The 18,779-nt window shown below is 35.3% G+C and overlaps 1 protein-coding gene across 3 annotated transcripts in view; it reads right to left on the bottom strand.

Moving 5' to 3' along the window:
- EPC2 (enhancer of polycomb homolog 2) overlaps positions 1 to 18,779 on the bottom strand; it is a 113,117-nt gene that overhangs the window by 66,458 nt on the left and 27,880 nt on the right. For all 3 annotated transcript variants that reach the window (XR_008528212.1, XM_054562454.1, XM_054562455.1), the window contains exon 2: positions 6,775 to 6,934. Coding sequence is in view for 2 of the 3 variants with exons in the window: in XM_054562454.1 (XP_054418429.1) it covers positions 6,775 to 6,934 (160 nt within the window). In the remaining variant the exon portion in view is untranslated. The remainder of the gene's footprint in view (positions 1 to 6,774; positions 6,935 to 18,779) is intronic.

Below are 18,779 nucleotides of genomic sequence, written 5' to 3'. Positions count from 1 at the left end.
GTGGGTTGGAATTGGAGAAAGCCAGGACACCCAGAGGTATTAGAAGAGATTCTCTAGCTCAGCTGTTAGTTTACCGGAGCCCCAAGGGCTTGCCTCATTCCTTACCTCCTGTGTGTACACCTGTGCATATGTTGGAATGAGAATTTTTTTTAAAGGCTCAGCCCATATTGTTACCTTAGTGGTTTCCCCCCCTAATATCTTTGACTGATACAACTTAAAAGGCTTTTTACAAAAAATTAGATCTTAGGCCTTGATAATGCTAAAATTCACCCCCTTTCACTGGAGCTCCACACTAGCTTAAGAAGAACTGTAAAATCTATTTTTATTACTTGTTTTTATTTCTCTTATGGCTCCCTTTTCTTCAGGCTTTTCTCTCTTTCTAGCACACCACCTCATCCCCATGCACAAGTTTGGCCTGGCAGGATTTCACTTATGAAGCAACCCTGCCAGGCCAAACCAGAAAAATGTCATAGCAGGTGTTATGCACCTGTCTTTCATATCCAGGACTCCTTTTCATATCTGCAGGCAACCTATCATCTATCCTGCAATTTATTTGTCAAAAAAAAGGGGGGGAGGGAATCCTTTACTCCACTGATCCTATTATCAACCACACATGAATGGTAATGGGTTTCTGTTTAATGTGCATCAATATTTGCATCTTATAACAATGAAGTATGACTGAGAAGCAGTAAGAGCCACAGGGTCTGGGTTTGAATTCTGACTCAGTTGCTAGCTGCATTACCTTAGGCTCTTAATGTAATTTCCTATTAAAAAGGAAGTAAAAATATTAGCTGCCTCATAAGATTTCTTTGAGAAGTAATTGGCTTAATATATGTAAAACACAAATAGGACATGAGCACAGCTGGACAATGTTAAAAATTTTATTATGCTTCTATTCCACTGCTGTGGAAAGAAAAGTTTAGACTTCTATTAACATTTTCAGAAAATAAGCACATGAGAAAATACTTTTATACACAGGCAGCCCATGAAATTATTCTACTGGGGTCAGATGGGAAGAAAATTTAGTCTTTTATGGCAGACAGAGATAGGGAAGATGCTGAAAGGTGCCAACTCTTACGGCAATGTGGTGTCACTGAAGAATCTTCCATGGAGATGCTAGGTGAATGTGTGGAAGGTCTATTTCCACCAACTCCTATTAGCACAATCAAGTGTTCTGCTGGGTTACACCACAGCATCTTCTTTGTGTGACCCCCAGAAGAGTTCTCAATGTTTCAGTGCCAGGAAAGATGCACTGAAATATGCACTTTAAAACCAACATTACTTTTTTGCTTTTTCTATTAATTATATCGTGTCTAAAATATGTACCACTGTGCATCAAATTTACCTCTTACTATAGTGTCTTTTTCTCCCCGATTTCTTTAACCATGGTCTTTAATCTACTGCACTGTGTTTTATTGATAGTCACCTCAAACAATTTTTTTTCATAGTGGATATAAATAAATGCATATAGAACTAAGGAGCACTCTCCTTGTATCCAAATTGCTCTTTCATCTCTCAATGCCAGACTGTTAAATGATTATTTTGCTCCCCTCTCCCCCCAAATACCTGGCATTACCTTAATCTTTACTATTTCCTGAGTTCTGGGGTTCCTCCTCTTTTCTGGATTAGTAGCTACCTAGATAAAGGCCTACTATTTCAGCCCACACTCAAGAGCTTTATCCAAAGGCAGAGGGTCAGCCCATCTTGAGAAGAGAGGAAACTACTTAAAGCTACCTGACCCGGACGTAGATTGCCTTCAGTGCCAGGCCTTGCACACTGTCCCTCTCATAACCCCTCTCATCACCCCAACCTGGGATCCAGCTTCACCTGGAATGTATTCTTTACAAATTTGATATAAGCTGCTTTTGTAATTGTGACTCTGTTTTTCTAGTATTTATTAAATGTGTGATGTCATTTCATTTCATGGGACTTGTGCTCAATATGACTTCTTTATATATATCCAGGGAGTTTTACAAGAAAGTGACATCCCTAGAGCGCATCCTTTCCACCAAGAAGTTTTACTGTATAAAACAGAACAATGCTCTTCATTTGGGATGCTTTTCAACTCTTTCCAATCAAAATGTGTTTGTCTCACTAGGGCTAAGGGTCAATTACCATCATTTTTGTTTAATGAGAATAGCAAAGGACATTCCAAAGATAATGAAATTGAAGTTGGATGTTAGGCCAGCATCTGTTTCACTCTTCCTGAAAACCTAGTGGACTGTACACTTCCACTTCTCATTGAATAAAATTGTTTTTCTAGCATATACTAGTTAGCTTTATCAGACTGAGAAGGGTCCAGCTTCAAGTGTACTGAGGTATATAGTAGAGCACACACATACAGACACTTTCCCAGGGCTTAAGATCTTGGCCACAGATACAAAAGAGCAGAATTCAATTTCCTTTGTGAGAGTTGCTTTTACTGATTAACAGATAAGAGGGTGCTTCCCCACCTATCCTTTCAGCCAAGAAGCAGTGCGAGGGTCTACTGATCTGTGTTTGTAGGTGTAACGCAGTGAAGGAGAAGTGAAGCTTCCCATCAAAACAAGAAAAGTAGTACTGTTATTAAGAACCACCAGAGTTAAAAACTAGACACATTAACTTCAGAATACTTATGAAACAATATCTCAAGTTCCATCATGCTCTAAAATCCTGAGATACCTAATGTGAATTGTAAAAAAATTATTATTAAATGAAAGAGGTCATGGGAGGTCAAAATAAAGAACTTAATACAGTGTAAACAAAGTTGTTTCCTTAAGAAGAAAAGTTTGGATCCTGGATTTAATCAAGTTCTTAAAGTCCAAAAGGAATTAAAGAATTATAACATCTGTGTGGAGATAACCAAGGTAAATTTGTTGTAACTGTAAGTGAAACTTAACTGTAAGTAAAATGAAGGAAGCATTTTCTACATGTGTCACAACTGAACAGTGTATAGAGTTAGCCTCAATGAGGAACAGTTTGGGTACCCTGGGTCACCTATGTGCTTCCAAGATGCTTCCAACCTGGTAAGAATACCCCAATGTGTTGTGATTAAGGAAGTTCCCCAGAATACAACATGGGTGACTATGGAGAACTAATTCTAAAAGGGATGGGAAGGAACCAGGTTCCTCTCACATCTCTACCGAAACTGGAGTCATTCCACTCCCAACTCCTTGGCAGGCACTTTTTGCCCTAAAATGACATTGTGGGTGAATAATAGAACACACTTTTAATTCCTAACTTGGATCCACACAATGGGTCTCTCAATTTCACTGTACACACTAAATAACTTTATTCTTATATTTGATTCCATATACAATTTTTAGTCCTATGAGGCTGATGTCTGGAAAATGTCAGATATGTATGCTTTTATCTTCAACCATCCATTCATTCACTTATTTATTCTGCAAATAATTACACACCTAACCACATGCTAGGTACTATACTAGGAAGTGAAATTTAAAGAAAAAAATTCCTCTGCTCTCCATGAGCATTATGCCTACTGAGACAACAGAGGGCAACAATCACTACTGGAAGTTATCAATGCCACACTGAGGGTGTGCACATGACACAACAAGATTGAGGTAAACAGTGCCAAGGGCTTAAAGGGGTCAGGAAGCAGCTCAGGTAATTCTAGAGATGAGATGTGGAGAACAAGCTATGTGTTAGCAAGCAGAGGAGAGAAGTAAACAGCTATGTGAATACATAAAGGCATGAGAAAATAAGGCATAAGTCGGAGAGTTGCAAGGAGCTCATTATTATAACTGAAACTATGAAGAGTTACAGGAAGTGGAAGAAAAAGGTATACTGAGACTGTAAGGATTATGTGCTGAATGAGGTGGAGCTTCTGTGCCTTAAGAGCTTACAGTCAAGAGAAGGAAACGGAACCCCTAAGAGTTCATTTCAATAAGGTTGGTGTCATAGTGAAAGAACACACAGGGAACCACAGCTGGACAGGCACAAAGAAGGGTCTTAAAGATTACACGAAGATACTAAAATTTTACCCTACAGTTATCAGAGAGTGTTGAAAAATTCTAAATGGGTAATAAGGACAACAGTGGCAGTGTGATAATGAACTGGAAGGCGTGGATACTAGAGCAGGAGAGATCAATAAAGAGGTTTCTGTCAAAGCCCAGGTAAGCATATGATGGGCCTGAAGCAGGCCACCGTTCTGTGGCAATTTTGCAGTATCATTTTCTAGCCAGGCAAATAGGGACTCTTTCAAAACTATCATTAAAAGAAGAAAAGGAAAAATCCAGAGCAACATTATCTGAATTCCTTGTATTTAAGGGTTCCGAAAGAAGTTATATAAAAAAAAAATTTTTAAAGCCTTCCTAGAAAAAATTTTCAGTAACACAAGATTAAGTTTTAGTACAGATAATCTTAAAGCTAATAATAGGCATATAGGTAAGAAATTGAGGAATATCAATCTGATGAAAAAGTAAAACACACTGAAAATGAAAATAAGATTATATAATATAAAAACACGAGCTTAAAAATATAAAGGCAGAATAAAAATTATGTATAGTATGAAATTGTACAGTATAGTATGTAGTATATGCTAATAAAGAAAGTTACAGTAAGTTCCTATTATTTTTATTTCATTTCTTACAACAGAATAAAATGAACTTTAAAAAAACAGATTAATGTTTACTGTATCCAATGGGCCTGACCCAGATAAGTTATCCCCAATTTCCTGATTCTTGGTTTCTTAGAATGTTTTTTACAGATAGTCCTGTTGTCTGGCTATACTGTTATTAATTTAAAAAAATATTGGGTACTTTGGCTTGACAAATTGTTAAAATTCCTATTGTGAACAGCCATCTCCTTCCTGATACAAAGATAAGGTAAATTCAAGCTAAAAGGACTCAAAAGCGAAGAACACAGAGGAAATATACAATAAATAATTTTTCCATGTATGTTTCTCTTGAATGCTTCAGACAGAAAAAGTCTCTGGAAAATGGTTCTGACACCTAAGGGCCTTATGAAAGCCACTTAAAAACAATTTAATCAGTTGACGAACATGCCATTTATTGAGCATCTATAAGCCATGCACTTCAAAGATACAAAGAGAAAATAAAACAGGGTCTTAGGTTCTCAAGGAACTCACAGTCTAAAAGGAGAGAAAGAATGGCTGCAAATAACTGCAACAATATATGATGAGTCCTCTAACAGACGTTATATACACGATACTGAGACACACAAACAGGGAGAATGAGAGAAGTCAGGGTAAGTTTCCTAAGGGAGTTAGGTCTTAAATGAGCTTTAGGAAGGGAAAGAAGACTTGAATATTGAATAGCAAGCATATGTAAGGAATTGTGAAATATGAAAGTAGGCAAATGTGTATAATTTTTAGTTAGTCCCTATGGTACAAAGTTAGGGAAAAAAGCAACAGGAAATGAGGTTAATAGAGCAGTCACGGAATAAATCACAAAGTACCTTGTATTCAAAATGGTGAATCGGCTATTACAGAATTCTGTCAAATCTAAACTGCCATCAATTAATTACAAGATGCACCATGACTTTATGTACAGTAAGAAAAAATACTTTGTGTTGGAGACTATTAAGAAGTTTGATTGAATAAAAGCTGCACTACCAAAGGGTAACAACTTCAGTGTAAGGTAAGGAAACAACTGGCCATGCAGAAAGGAAAAGCAAAGAACTTTATATTTCTCCACTTGCTCTTAGGTAGAAAGGTGGTGGGGGCGGGGGGAGGCGCGCGTGGAATCTCCCCCAGAGACTTAAATCCCAAGCAGGTCTGTAGTCTGAACTAAAGCTACTAGTGTGGTCCAAAAACAAACAAGCAAAATATTTAAAACGGTCTCAGATTAGTAGTGTCCTCAGATGTCTGGCAGAAACAAATATAAATTCTCTTTAGACAAACCAGAATTCAATCTAGGACAACAGCAATTTAAAATGCAATCTCATTTTAAAGATAACAAATGAAAAAAATGTGCATCTCAGAATCAATTAAAAAACAGATCTTACGGTCACAGCCTTATATCTGGAGAAGTTTCAGAATTACCTGAGAAACTTTTTAAAAATTCTTGTTAGCAAGCTACATACCAGAGATTGTCAGACAGGTAGTCCTAACAGAGCCCTGGAACCTCTATTGTAACAAACTATCTAAGGGGTGTGTGTGTTAAACACTATCAGACAAGACACAGGCATGTCTCTGTCAGCTGAAAACTGCTACTGTAGACAATAAAGAACAACAGTAGGATTTTAAGCCAGACAGATACTCCAGAAAGACCACTCTGGTACTGGTGGACTTCGTGTATAGATAGGTTAGAAGAGGGTAACAGTAGGGGGTTGGGGGCGGGATAGTAATACAATAGTTAGGAAATTCAATTTAAGGCAAGAGATGGTGATCATTTAAATAGTAACAATGGAAAGAAACCTAAGAGTATCAAGGAGGTGGAATTTGAATTTTATAAAAACAAGATGAAAGTAGGACCTAGTTCTAAGAAATTTCAGAACTCACACCTAATTGGTATTATAGCCATTATGCTTTTAAAAATAAATCTTATTTAGGTTTGGTAATCCACCAACTTTCAGCTGTATATTAAAGTATATGTGCTATATAGAACCCTCCACTATATAAACATCAAATGTTCCAAATGCAACCAACACTCAAAATCTCCAAGTTCAGATATAAGCAGAGGGATTTTATTCTTTAATGTTTTACATTTCTATTAATCAGTGTATATAAATTGAAAAAAATAAAATCTCTTTGGGCAAAAAAGAGAAGAGATCTTAAATTACAAACAGAAAATAATGAATTAACAAACTTACGCTGAATATGAATGAACTGTTTTGGTTGTTTAAACTCTCCTTTGTACAAGCGATTGTAATAGTTGACGTTGCTCTCTGCCTCAGGAACTGGAATGACCATGCTCTCTTTTTTTTCTCTAAACACTTGCTGTGCTGAAATAGCTCGCTGTAAATGATGTTCCTGGAAAATGTAAAGTAGGCAACATAAGTCGTTTTAATAATGTTACTTCAATGCAAAATTATATTTAAATTTTACTTTGTTTAATAATAGCAAAGTGCTTTAAGAATCAATTATAAATAGTTCCTTTGCCGCAGACCTACAGAAAACATTGCTACCACTTTTTCTTTAATACTTGTGTTCATACTGATGTCACCTTAGATGGTTATAATTTTAAGTGGCATTTTTAAAAAGATTAAATATATACATATTCACAAACTAGAATTTAACCTCTTAATTACAAGAAAATTGATCCTTTGTTTGCTTAAGCAATTGAGGTGTCTGTCACCAATAACGAACTACAAACAAATATGCAAATACAGGAAAATAATTTTTATCACAGATTTTAAGTATCTTCTGCATTTATGTACTTGAAACTTCAACAGTACAAAATTCTGGATAATTCAAAGAAAGATGAAATGATGTGCAAGAGACAAAAGTTAAAAAGTTCCTATAAAATATATCCAGATTCTAATAACTTTTCATTACTTCCAATACTTAAGGCCACTTTTCTCCTTTGACCCACCCGTGGATCGTTCCCAACAAACCAGCTTTACCTTGTAGAAGGAAAATTAGATTATGTTACTCTCCAGGAGATCCCTTTCATATTAAGATTAGAAGTTAAAAATCACTCAGTGAATAAGGCCTTGGCTGGGTAGCTCGGCTGGTTAGAGCGCTGACCCATGCCAAGATTGTGGGTTCAATCTCAGATCAGGGCACATACAATATGCAACCACTGAATATATAAACCAAAAAAGGTTCATTTTTGTCTTAAGAAAGCCCTGTCCATTGTTTCTGTAGTTGTAGGTTAACATACCTTTGAAATGCCCCTTTCAGACCCCTCCTAAAGGGTGAATAATCCTAAATATCCTGTAATCCAATCTTCACCTTGCTTGGGCCCACCTTCATGTAGTCTTCCTCACATTCCCTCCTTAATTTCCATGCATAAAAGCAGCTGCAAAGCTGTTATTCTCTGGAGCATTTGAGATCTTGCTTCCCTGCAGATGCTGTCAGTTTGGCTCAAATAAACTGATAAAAATTCTCTAAAAGTTTGGACTTTTCTAACATCAAGATTTACAGGGTGAGGCAAAAGTAGGTTTCCAATCAGGAGTATGAGAAACATAGAGTTTATTCTTGTATTATAATTTATTTAAGTATTGCATTATTTTCCATACATACAACTGTAAACCTACTTTTGCCCATCTCTGTATTCAGGTAATTTTCTTCTATGCCTAGTTTGTTGAGTGGTTTTCCATGAAAGAATGTTGAATTTTGTTAATGCATTAATTGCAATGATCATGTGGTTTTTTGGTCCTTGATTCTTTATGATGGTGTAATATATTGATAAATTTTTGTTCCTGCATTCCAGGAATAAATTCCACTTGTCATGATATACAGTCACCATACTGTAGTGTACAGTCCCAGAATTTTATTCATCTTGTAACTATAATTTTATACCTTTTGACCACCTTCACCCATTTCCTCCTCCCTCCACCCTCCTTGTAATATTTTTGTCTGATTTTGGTATCAGGATAATACTGGCCTCATAAAATAAGTTTGGAAATTTTCCTTTTCTCTCAAAAAAAAATTTTTTTTTGGAAGAGTTTAAGAAGGATAGGTGTTAAGTCTTTTTATTTTGGTAGAATTCTCAAGTGAAGTCATCTGGTGGGTAAGCTTTACTCTATTGAGAGATATCTGATTGCTGATTCAATATCCTTAGTTATAGGTTTGTTCAGATTTTTTTATTTTCATGATTTAGTCTTGATAGGTTGTATGTTTCTAGATATTTATGTTTCTTCTAGATTATCCAATTCATTTGTGTGTAATTGTTTGTAGTAGTCTCTTACTATTCTCTTTGTTTCTGTGGCATCAGTTTAATGTCTCTTTTATTTTGAGTTTTTAGTATTTGAGTTAGCTCCTCAGTTCATGTAGCTGGAAGTTTGTCAAATTTGTTGATCTTTTCAAAACAACTTTTAGTTTCATTGATTTTTCCCCTATGTTTTTAAATACTACTTCATTTATTTCTGCTCTAATATTTCCTTTCTTTTGCTAATTGGGTTTTGTTTGTTGTTTTTGTAGTTCCTTGAAGTGTAGAATTAGGTTGTTGAGTTGAGATCTTTTTAATATAGGCAGGAGTTTACTGCTATAATTCCCTCTTAGGATTGCTTTTGCAGAAACCCTTAAGTTTTGTTATGTTGTATTTTTGTTTTCATTTGTCTCAATATTTTCTAAATTCCCTTGTGAAGTATGTTGTTCAATTTTCATATAGAGGGGTGGGCAAAAGCAGATTTACATTTGTATGTGAAAGTTTATTCTTTTTTAAAAAATTTTAAAAGGTTTTACTTATTAATTTTTAGATAGAGGTGAATGGAAGAAGAGAGGGAGAGAAACATCAATTGGTTGCCTCTCACATGCCCACAACTGGGAACCTGGCCTGCAACCCAGGTATATGCCCTGATTGGGATTCAAACCAGAGTCTTTTCAGTTTGCAGGCCAATGCCCAATCCACCGAGCTTCACAAGCCAGCGCAAAACAGTTTATTCTTGTAGTATTTATTAATTATTGTATTTTCCATATAGACAAACGTAAACCTACTTTTGCCCACCCCTGTATGATAAAGTCCACCATATATGAAAAGCGCACAACTAACATACTCAGTGTTGAAAAACTAAAAGCTTTCCTTTCATGATCAGGAACAAGGTAAGGATGCTCATTTTTCCCAATTCTATTCAACACATACTGTAAGTCCTAGTGAGAGCAATTATCAAGTTATAAAAGGTATCCAAATTGGACAGGAAAAAGTAAAACGATCTCTGTCCACAGATGACTTTATCTTTTATGTACAAAACCTTAAGATTTCATAAAAACCTGCAAGAATAAGTAAACAAGTTCAACAAAGTTACAGGATAGATCAACACAAAAATCAGCTGTTTGTATACAACAGCAATGAACAATCTGTGAAGGAAATTAAGAAAACAATCCCATTTACAACAGTGTTGAAAAGAAAAAAAATTCTCTGAAATAATTTAACCAAGGAGGAGAAAGAGTTGTACATTAAAAACCACAAAACACTGCTGAAATTAAGTAAGACATAAGAAAAAAGGAAAGACACCCAGTTTTCATGGATCGGAAGACACAACTCTAAAAACAGAACTACCATATGATCCAGCAATCCCGCTTCTGGGTACGTATCCAAAAAACTGAAAACAGGATCTTGGAAAGATAGTTGTACACCGATGTTCACTGCAGATAGTCACAACAGCCAAGGTAAAAGCAACCCAAGAGTTTACTGACAGATGAAAGGATAAACAAAATGTGGTACACTTGTATACATGTAATGGAATATTACTCAGCCCTAAAAAGGAAGGAAATCCTGACATATGCTACAGCATCAATGAACCTTGTGGACATTATTATACTACGTGAAATAAGCCAGCCACAAAAAGACCAGTGCTACATAATTTCATTTATATGAGGTCTAAAAAGTACTCAAATTTTAGAAACATAAGGTAGAATGGTAGTTGCCAGGGACTGGAGGGAGGAGGAAAAGGGGAAGTTGTTCAATGGATAGAGTTTCAGTTTTCTAAGATAAAAACAGCACTAGATATCTGCTGTATAACACTACATATATAAATTGTTAACACTACTGTACTGTATACTTAAATATGGTTAAAATAGTAAATTTTAGGCTACGTGTTTTTCATAAGGAAAAAAAAAAAAAGCTCACCAGGTACCTGGCAAAAGTAACCCAGAACAACCTACTCTGACATATATTTGAATAAAACTATTTCAAAAATAATTTTAAAAATCCTCACAGCCTCAAAACAACAGTAACAGTAATATTATTATAAATATTATAACTTAAAAGGCCAAAATAATCAAACTACATTAGACTTGAGAAGCAACATATAATAAAAACATCAATGAAGCAGCATTTTTAGAAACCTCAGTGAATGAAGTGTGAACCAAGGATTTTACATCCAGCTAAGCTGTCCTTCAAGTATCAAGAATAAAGAAAAAACTTGAGACTTCTGTAATCAGAATCAAAATTCTGATTTTTGAGGAACCTATTACAATAGAACTGTTCAACAGAAACATAAGCCACGAATGTGAACCGCATATTCAAATTATCTAGTAGACATACTTACAAAAGTAAAAAGATAAAATTGATTTTAATAACATTTTATTTACGCTAATATATGTATTCAAAACATTATCATTTCAACATGTAACTAATTTAAAAATGGTGATTATTTTATATTTTTTCTTCTATATTGAGTCTACAAAATCCAGTGTGTTTTTTACATGTATAGAACATCTCAGTTCAGACCAGCCATATTTCAAGTGCTCAAGAGCCACAAATGACTAGTGGCTACATACTGGATAGCGTAGTCCATCTTCAAATTGTTTTCATACAACCAAGAAGAGACTAGAGCCCTGGCCAATGTGGCTCAATTGGTTGGGTGTCCTCCTGCAAACCGAAAGGTCATGGGTTCGATTCCTGGTCAGGGTACACACCTAGGTTGAGGGTTTGGTCCTGGTCAGGAAGCATTTCGGTGCATACAAAAAGGCAACCAATCGATGTTTCTCTCTCACATCTATGATTCTCTTCTTTCTCCCTCCCTTCTCATCTAAAAAAAAAAAAAACAAAAACACTCTCTCCCTTCCTCCCTCCCTCTCTCTTTCTCTCTCTCTCTCTCTCCCTCCCTCCCTCCCACTCCCTCCTTCCCTCTCTCTCTAAAAGCAATGACAAAATGTCCTCAAGTGAGGAAAAGAAAGAAAGGAAGGAAGAGAGGGGAGGGAGGGAGACAGGCTGAAAAATTTCAGCAAAACTGTGTATACACACACACATCAAAGATGGTGAAAAGGCTGGAAGGCCAATGTTCAAACATTATTTTCACTTTAGTGTTTAATGTTCAAACACTAAAGTGAAAATAATGCAACTAAAAATGGGAGAATGAAAAAAAACCCCTTCTTAAATACTAAATACAATCTTTTTAGAAAAGAGAGCAAAAAATAAAAAGAAACAAAGCCAATATAACAAAATTTTTAAAAATTAAATACTGTGAAAGAGCTGAAATCAAAATTTTGGTCATATCAATAAATATAAATGGACTTAACTCATCTATGAAAAACAAGATCTTTAACTTGTCTCATAACCCAAGAGTCAACTGTATGCTATATACAACACACACACAAACAGTAGTTCAGAAAGAATAAAATTAAAGGCGCAGATGAACGTTTATCATGTAATGAAAGACAATAAGAACAAGTAGAACTTAATATCAGACAAGTAGAATTCAAGCCAAACAGCAATAGCATGACCTAGATAAAAACCACAATTCATAATAAAGACTTTCAATATTTACATCACTTATGAATATCTATACATCAAATAACTTAGCAGCCATTTTTTTTATGAAGCAAAGCTATAGGATATGCAAGGACTAATAGATAAGACACACTAAAATCAGTAACTTTAACACACCACTCAGCATAAGGCAAATTAAGTGGACAAAGAATAAGCAAGGACCTGAGCAACTTAAGGATCAAACTTTATACCTAACGACCCTTCTTCTCAAGTGCCAATGAAACTTTCATAAAACTGATCATATATTAGTTAAGAATTACAAGGACAGGGTATTATAAATGGAGTGAAGGTATAAGGAGGAACTGAAAATTCTCTGAGCATCTACATGCCCTGTGTATAGTTTTGAATTTTAGAACCAAGTTAACGTTTCACGTACTCTAAAAATAATTAAAATCAATGGGGATGTGGTGAACCCTCAAAATACAAGGAGAAACAAATAGAAATCTTGAGTATTAGAAATGAATATTCATACACCTACCATGAAGGGAATGGGAAAGAAAGGAATTAAATTTCTTTGGAAAATAATGATGTGAGGGTCATCTGTAAAACTTAGGTAAGATATACTTCAAAGGACTGTTGTGATGATTATATAAATTAATAACACATTTGCAATATCCCATGACATACCATAAGGGATAAAAGTTTCTTGTCCTTATTAAGTGTATAACAAAGGTACAATATTCAAAAATAGTGGAATTTTAAGATCAATAGCAAAAAAACTTAGAGATTTGATAATTAAAAACCTTTTCACTCATTCATAACAAAAATTTCCTTGAGAGGAAGAAACTTCCTCAAGCTGATGAAGGGAAAGCTGCTATGGAAAACCTACATCTAACATCATACTTAATGGTCAGAGACTGAATGTTTTCCTCCTAAGATCACTAATAAGCCACGGAAGTCTGTTCTCACCACCTCTAGTCCACATTTTAACAGAAGTTCTAACCAGTGAGTAAGGGAAGAAAAGAAAAATAAAAGCATACAGATTGGAGGGGAAAAAAAAAAAGTTAAACTATCTGCATATGATATGATTATGTAGGGAGAAAACCCAAAGGACTCTCAGCAGAACTGATAAAACTAAAAGGTAAATTAAACAGGATTGCAAGTCCATACTCAAAATTCCGTTTTAGCCCTGGCTGGTATGGCTCGGTAGATTGAGTGCCAGCCTGCTAACTGAAAGGTCACCAGTTCAATTCCTAGTCAGGGCACATACCTGGGTTGCAGGCCAGGTCCCCAGTTGGTAGCGTGCAAGGGGCAACCGATCAATATATCTCTTGCATGTGGATGTTTCTCTCCCTCCTTTCCTCCCTCCCTTCCTCCCTCCCTAAAAATAAATACTTTAAAAAAAAAAATCAGTTTTATTTCTATGCACCAGCAACTGAAAGTGGAAAAAAAAAAAAAAGGCAGTATCATTTACAACAGCATCAAAACTAAATACCTAGGGTTTAACAAAGTATGTGCCAAACTTGCACAGCAACATAAATGGAGAGATTTAACATATTCATGGGCTGGAAGGTTCAATAACATTCAGAAAAAAACCTTTCTCAGGTAAGTTTTCCCCTAGGTTGATCTAGATCAGTGTTTTTCAACCTTTTTCATCTCATGATGCACATGAGCTAATTACTAAAATTTTGAAGCATACCAGAAAATAGACTTTTTGCTGATCTGACAAACAATAGGTATAATTTTGATTCATTCACACTGGAGAGCTATTGGTGTGTTGGCTGTTGTTATTTATCCCCGGTTGGGGCATGCGTGGGAGGCAACCAACTGATGTTTCTCTCACATAGATGCCCCCCACCCCCCGCCACTTTTTCTCTCAAATCTACAGATGTCCTCAGGTGAGGATTAAAAAAAGAAAATCTCTCATCTGGATGGAGATTCATCATAACCCCAATCAAAACCCAAGAGGCTTAAAAAAAAAAAAGAAATGGACAAATTGGTTCTAAAATTCATATGGGAAAGCAAAAGAAATATAATAGCAAAAATAATCTTGAAAAAGAATAAATTTGAAGAACATACACAGTTTGACTACAAACTAAATTAATCAATAATAGTGTGTTACTGGCATAAGGACAAACATATAATGCAACGCAGATAAAAGGAATCTAGAAACAAACCTCCACACACATAGGTAATGAATATTAGACAAAGATGCCAATTAAATGGGGTAAAGGACAGTCTTTTCAACAAATGGTCCGGACATGAGATGATTTTAAAAAAAAAAAAAATTGAGCTGAATGTTCCTACCTCACATGACACGCAATGATTAACTCAAAATAGATCACAGAATTAAATATAAAGCCTCAACTTCCAAAACATCTACAAGAAAATATAGGAGAAAAGTCTTAGTGACTCTAGATTTGGCAAAGATTTCTCAGGGCATAAAAAGCACAAATTATAAATGGAAGAATTAATAAACTGAACTTCCTCAAAATTAAAAATATGTGCTTTTCAAAATATATTCTTAATAAAAAGACAAGCCAGACTGGGGAAAAATATTCACAATATATATGTGAGAGAATTTGTATGCAGAATACAAGGTGGGGCAAAAGTAGATTTACAGTTGGGAGTACATGAAACAGTTTATTCTTGCATTATTATTTATTAATTATTGTATTATTTTCCACATGAACAACTGTATTAAAGAACTCTTATACTTCAATAAGAAAACAAGCCAATTTTTTAAACAAAGTGGGCCGATAACAGACACACCACAAAAGATGATACAGAAATGATCAATAGACACTTTAAAAGATGTTCAAAAATCATTATATCAGGAAAATACAAAAATAAAACCACAGAAGTTTTGGTTACACACCCACAAAATAACTAAAATTAAGAAACTGATCACACAACTGTTGGAGTGTTAAATGACAGCACTGCTCTGGAAAACTGTTGTGCAGTTTCTTATAAAGTAAATTACACTTATCACATGACCCAGCAATCCTACTGCTAAGTACTGTACACAAGAAGTGAAATGTATGTCCACAAACAACTTGCACATAAATGTTAGCTACAATTTTATTCACAACAGCAACAAACTGGAAACAATACAAATGTACATCAAAAGGTGAATAAAGTGAATACATTTATTCAATAGAATATTTGGTTAAAAGGAAAAAAAGAAAAGAAATGGGGAAAACTTATCACACACACAACAGGATCTCAAAAGCAGACTGAGCAAACTCAGTGTACTTTAAAAGTAAACAAGCAAACACAGGTGGATACATACTGTATGGTACTCCTTATATGAAGTTTGAGAACAGACAAACTAACCTACAGTGATCGAAATCAGATCAGTAGTTGCCTGAAATGAAGGTGGAGGATATGACTGCAAAATGGTTAAAGGGAACTTTCATAGGGAAAGAAAATGTTCTATTCTCTATTCTTATTATACCACAGAACCAGCCCTGGCTGGTAAGGCTTAGTGGACTGAGCGCCCCCTGCAAACTGAAAGGTCGCTGATTCAATTCCTGGTCAGGGCACGCACCTGGGATGCTGCTCCTGGTTGGGGGCCTGCAAGAGGCAACCAACTGATGTCACACATCAATGTTTTTCTCCCTCTCTTTATCCCTCCCTTTCCTCTAAATAATAAATTTTTTAAAAAACCCCACAGAACCGTATACAAAATAAACAAATATAAAGCAAAAATTTTAAATGTAAAACAATTACCTTGTGAGGTAAATAAATATTTAACATAAAACATGGTGGTGAGGCAATATTTACAATGCTGGTAAAATTGTGACCAGTAAAACAAACACTAAGAAGGAGTGCTAGATAATCTGTTAAAGTATAAATTGGCATGTTCTAGAGAACAGTTTGGTAGTATGTTTCTAAGCCGTAAAAAATCTAACAGTTATAACAATTATTTAAAAAATAATTATAATAAGTAAAACTGAAAACAACCTAATTACCTGCAACACTGAAATAATTGTAATGTTGTATATCTATATGATAAACTTATACACTGCCATTTAAAACTTCCTGAAAAATAATTTAAGACTTGGAAATGCTTACACATTAAGTAGAAAAAGCAGAAAACAAAATCACATATTGTAGATAACCTATCTCAAATAGAGTAAATAAATAGATGACAGGTGATGGGATACTAATTGCAGATTTAAAAAGTAAAAAAAAAAAAAAAGGTTGGAAAGAAATGTGCAGAAGTATTACATGGTGAAATTATAGGTGGTCTATTTTCTTCTCTACATTTTCTACAATTTACTCAAAATTTGCATTACAGAAAGCAACCAGTGCCAATCTTCAAAACAACTTAAATTGATCTGGTATCCCTTTCAGAATAGAAGAAAGGAAGAGATGAAGGAAGACAAAAGAAAAGATTCTAGATAAGTCCTCTTCCTCTCTGTTTAAAACTGCTTCTCTTCTAGTACTTTCTAAATCTGATTCTCAGCCTTGGCAACATATTAAAATTACCTGGCAGGCCAAATATAGACTACATGAGAGATAAAAGCAGCAGCAGACATCAGTTAAAAGGCTTCAGCATTTGACTTCCACTCTAACAAAGACAAAATACATATGATAAAATATTATTTCGCCATAAAGAAAAATGCAGTACTGATGTATGCTATGACATGGATTAACTTTAAAAACATTAGACTATGTAAGAGAAGGCCAGGTATTATATGATTCTATTAATAGGAAATGTACAAAACTAGACAAACCCATAGACGAAGAAGGTATAAGAGGGAAGACCCCCCCCCCGCAAAAACCCCCCCAGAATTATCTTCTGGAGGGTGAGCCCCTTGTACTAGAGGGCTCCTCCCCACCCCGAGTGACTGTTCTAGGAACCCATCTGTATCAGCGTACTAGCTGGAGATGTTGCAAGAGACTGTTTGGCTTCAGTGAATTTTTTTTGAAGGCTCTTTCAATGCATTTGCCCATTTCATGATGGGCGATTTACAAGCACACCTGCCCACACCACACTGAGTGTTCAGCAGCTTTTGACCAAAAATGGCATGACCCCCGTGCCCCACCCTCCCTATTCACTCAATCTCACCCCAAGTGACTTTTTTTTTGTTTCCCCAATGAAAAAAAGTCCTCAAAGGGAAACAGTTCGCTGATGTGGAAGAGGTAAAACAAAAAATGGCAGAAGCACTAAAAGGAATAAAAATTGACGAGTTCAGAAACTGTTTTGAGTAGTGGAAAAAACTTCAACAGGTATACCGCATCAAATGGAGAGTACTGTGAAGGTGACTTAAGTTTAAACATGTAAGAATAAATACTCAATTTTTTATAAATAAATTCCAGTTTTTTGGGTCCACCCTCATATTAGCAGTTATTGTCGAGTGATGGGGGGCTGTGGAGATTAGGGTAAGACTGACCTATAAGAAACCCCATAATGGGTATGTGGTTTCAATTTAGGGTGATGAAAGTGTTTTGAAACAAAACAGTTGTTACCTTGTAGAACACAGTGCTATTCAAAAAAAACAGTTACACATGTTAATATAATTAATTACACATTATATAAATGTTTTTTACCCCAATAAAAAAAAAATTGCCAAAAAAAAAAAAAGAAAGAAAGAAAAGGATGAAGTGGCTGGGAATGAATTCAGCCCTCTACCTGAAGAAAAAACAAACAAACCAAAAAAAGTGACAAAAGAGTTTAAACAGTGGTTTTCCAGACACTGGACAATAAAAGACAATGATACTTGAAAGAAGGAAAATAAACCAGGTGAGCCTTATGACAGTCTCAGCCTACTGCACTGAAAGTGTTTCCATACCATGGAGCAAAAGAATGAACTAAGGCAGAGCTAGAAAGACGTCATGAATTGCAGAGACAGAAATAAGAGTCCTGGAAGACTAAGGCACTTAAAGTTCTTAGGACAGCAAACCAAAAGGAAGAACTACACAGCAAGAGAAAGAGCCCACGAAATCTTCACAGGGTTCCCTGCTGTGTTTAAACAGAGTACCTGTCAGCACATGCATGTGAAGAAACTACCTGACATTGGAGAAAACTACCCCCCAAAGATTAGAGGGAACAGTGCCTGTCACTCATGGTCAGAAAGAGCACCTGTTCATACCAACCAGACTGGGAAAAAAGAAATACTGCATACAGAGGAACAAAGATACAGATGACATCACATTTCTAATCAGAAATAATGCAAAAAAGGCCCCCCCCAAAAACAAAAAACCCAAAATACCATTTTAAATGAGTATCAGAAGATAAAACTGTCAACCTAAAATTCTATATCCAGAATCTTTCAAAAAGCAAAACCAGAGATCTGTTGTACAGCAATGTGCACATACTTAACAATATTGTAATGTGCATTTATAAATGTTAAGAGGATAAAATTTGTTATGTGCTTTATCAAACACAAAAAAAGATGAAATAAAGACTTTTTTTAGACATACAAAAGCTGAAAGTATTCATCACCAGCAGACTGGCATTACAAGAAATATTAATAGAAGTCCTTCAGT

The sequence above is a fragment of the Pteronotus mesoamericanus genome, unplaced genomic scaffold, assembly GCF_021234165.1.
Source record: "Pteronotus mesoamericanus isolate MK-2021 breed Mesoamerican mustached bat unplaced genomic scaffold, CSHL_Meso_final scaffold_651, whole genome shotgun sequence".
In the NCBI taxonomy this organism is placed as follows: Eukaryota; Metazoa; Chordata; class Mammalia; order Chiroptera; family Mormoopidae; genus Pteronotus; species Pteronotus mesoamericanus.
Note: the sequence above shows the minus strand (reverse complement) of the source record. Positions and strands in the feature narration are given on the sequence as shown.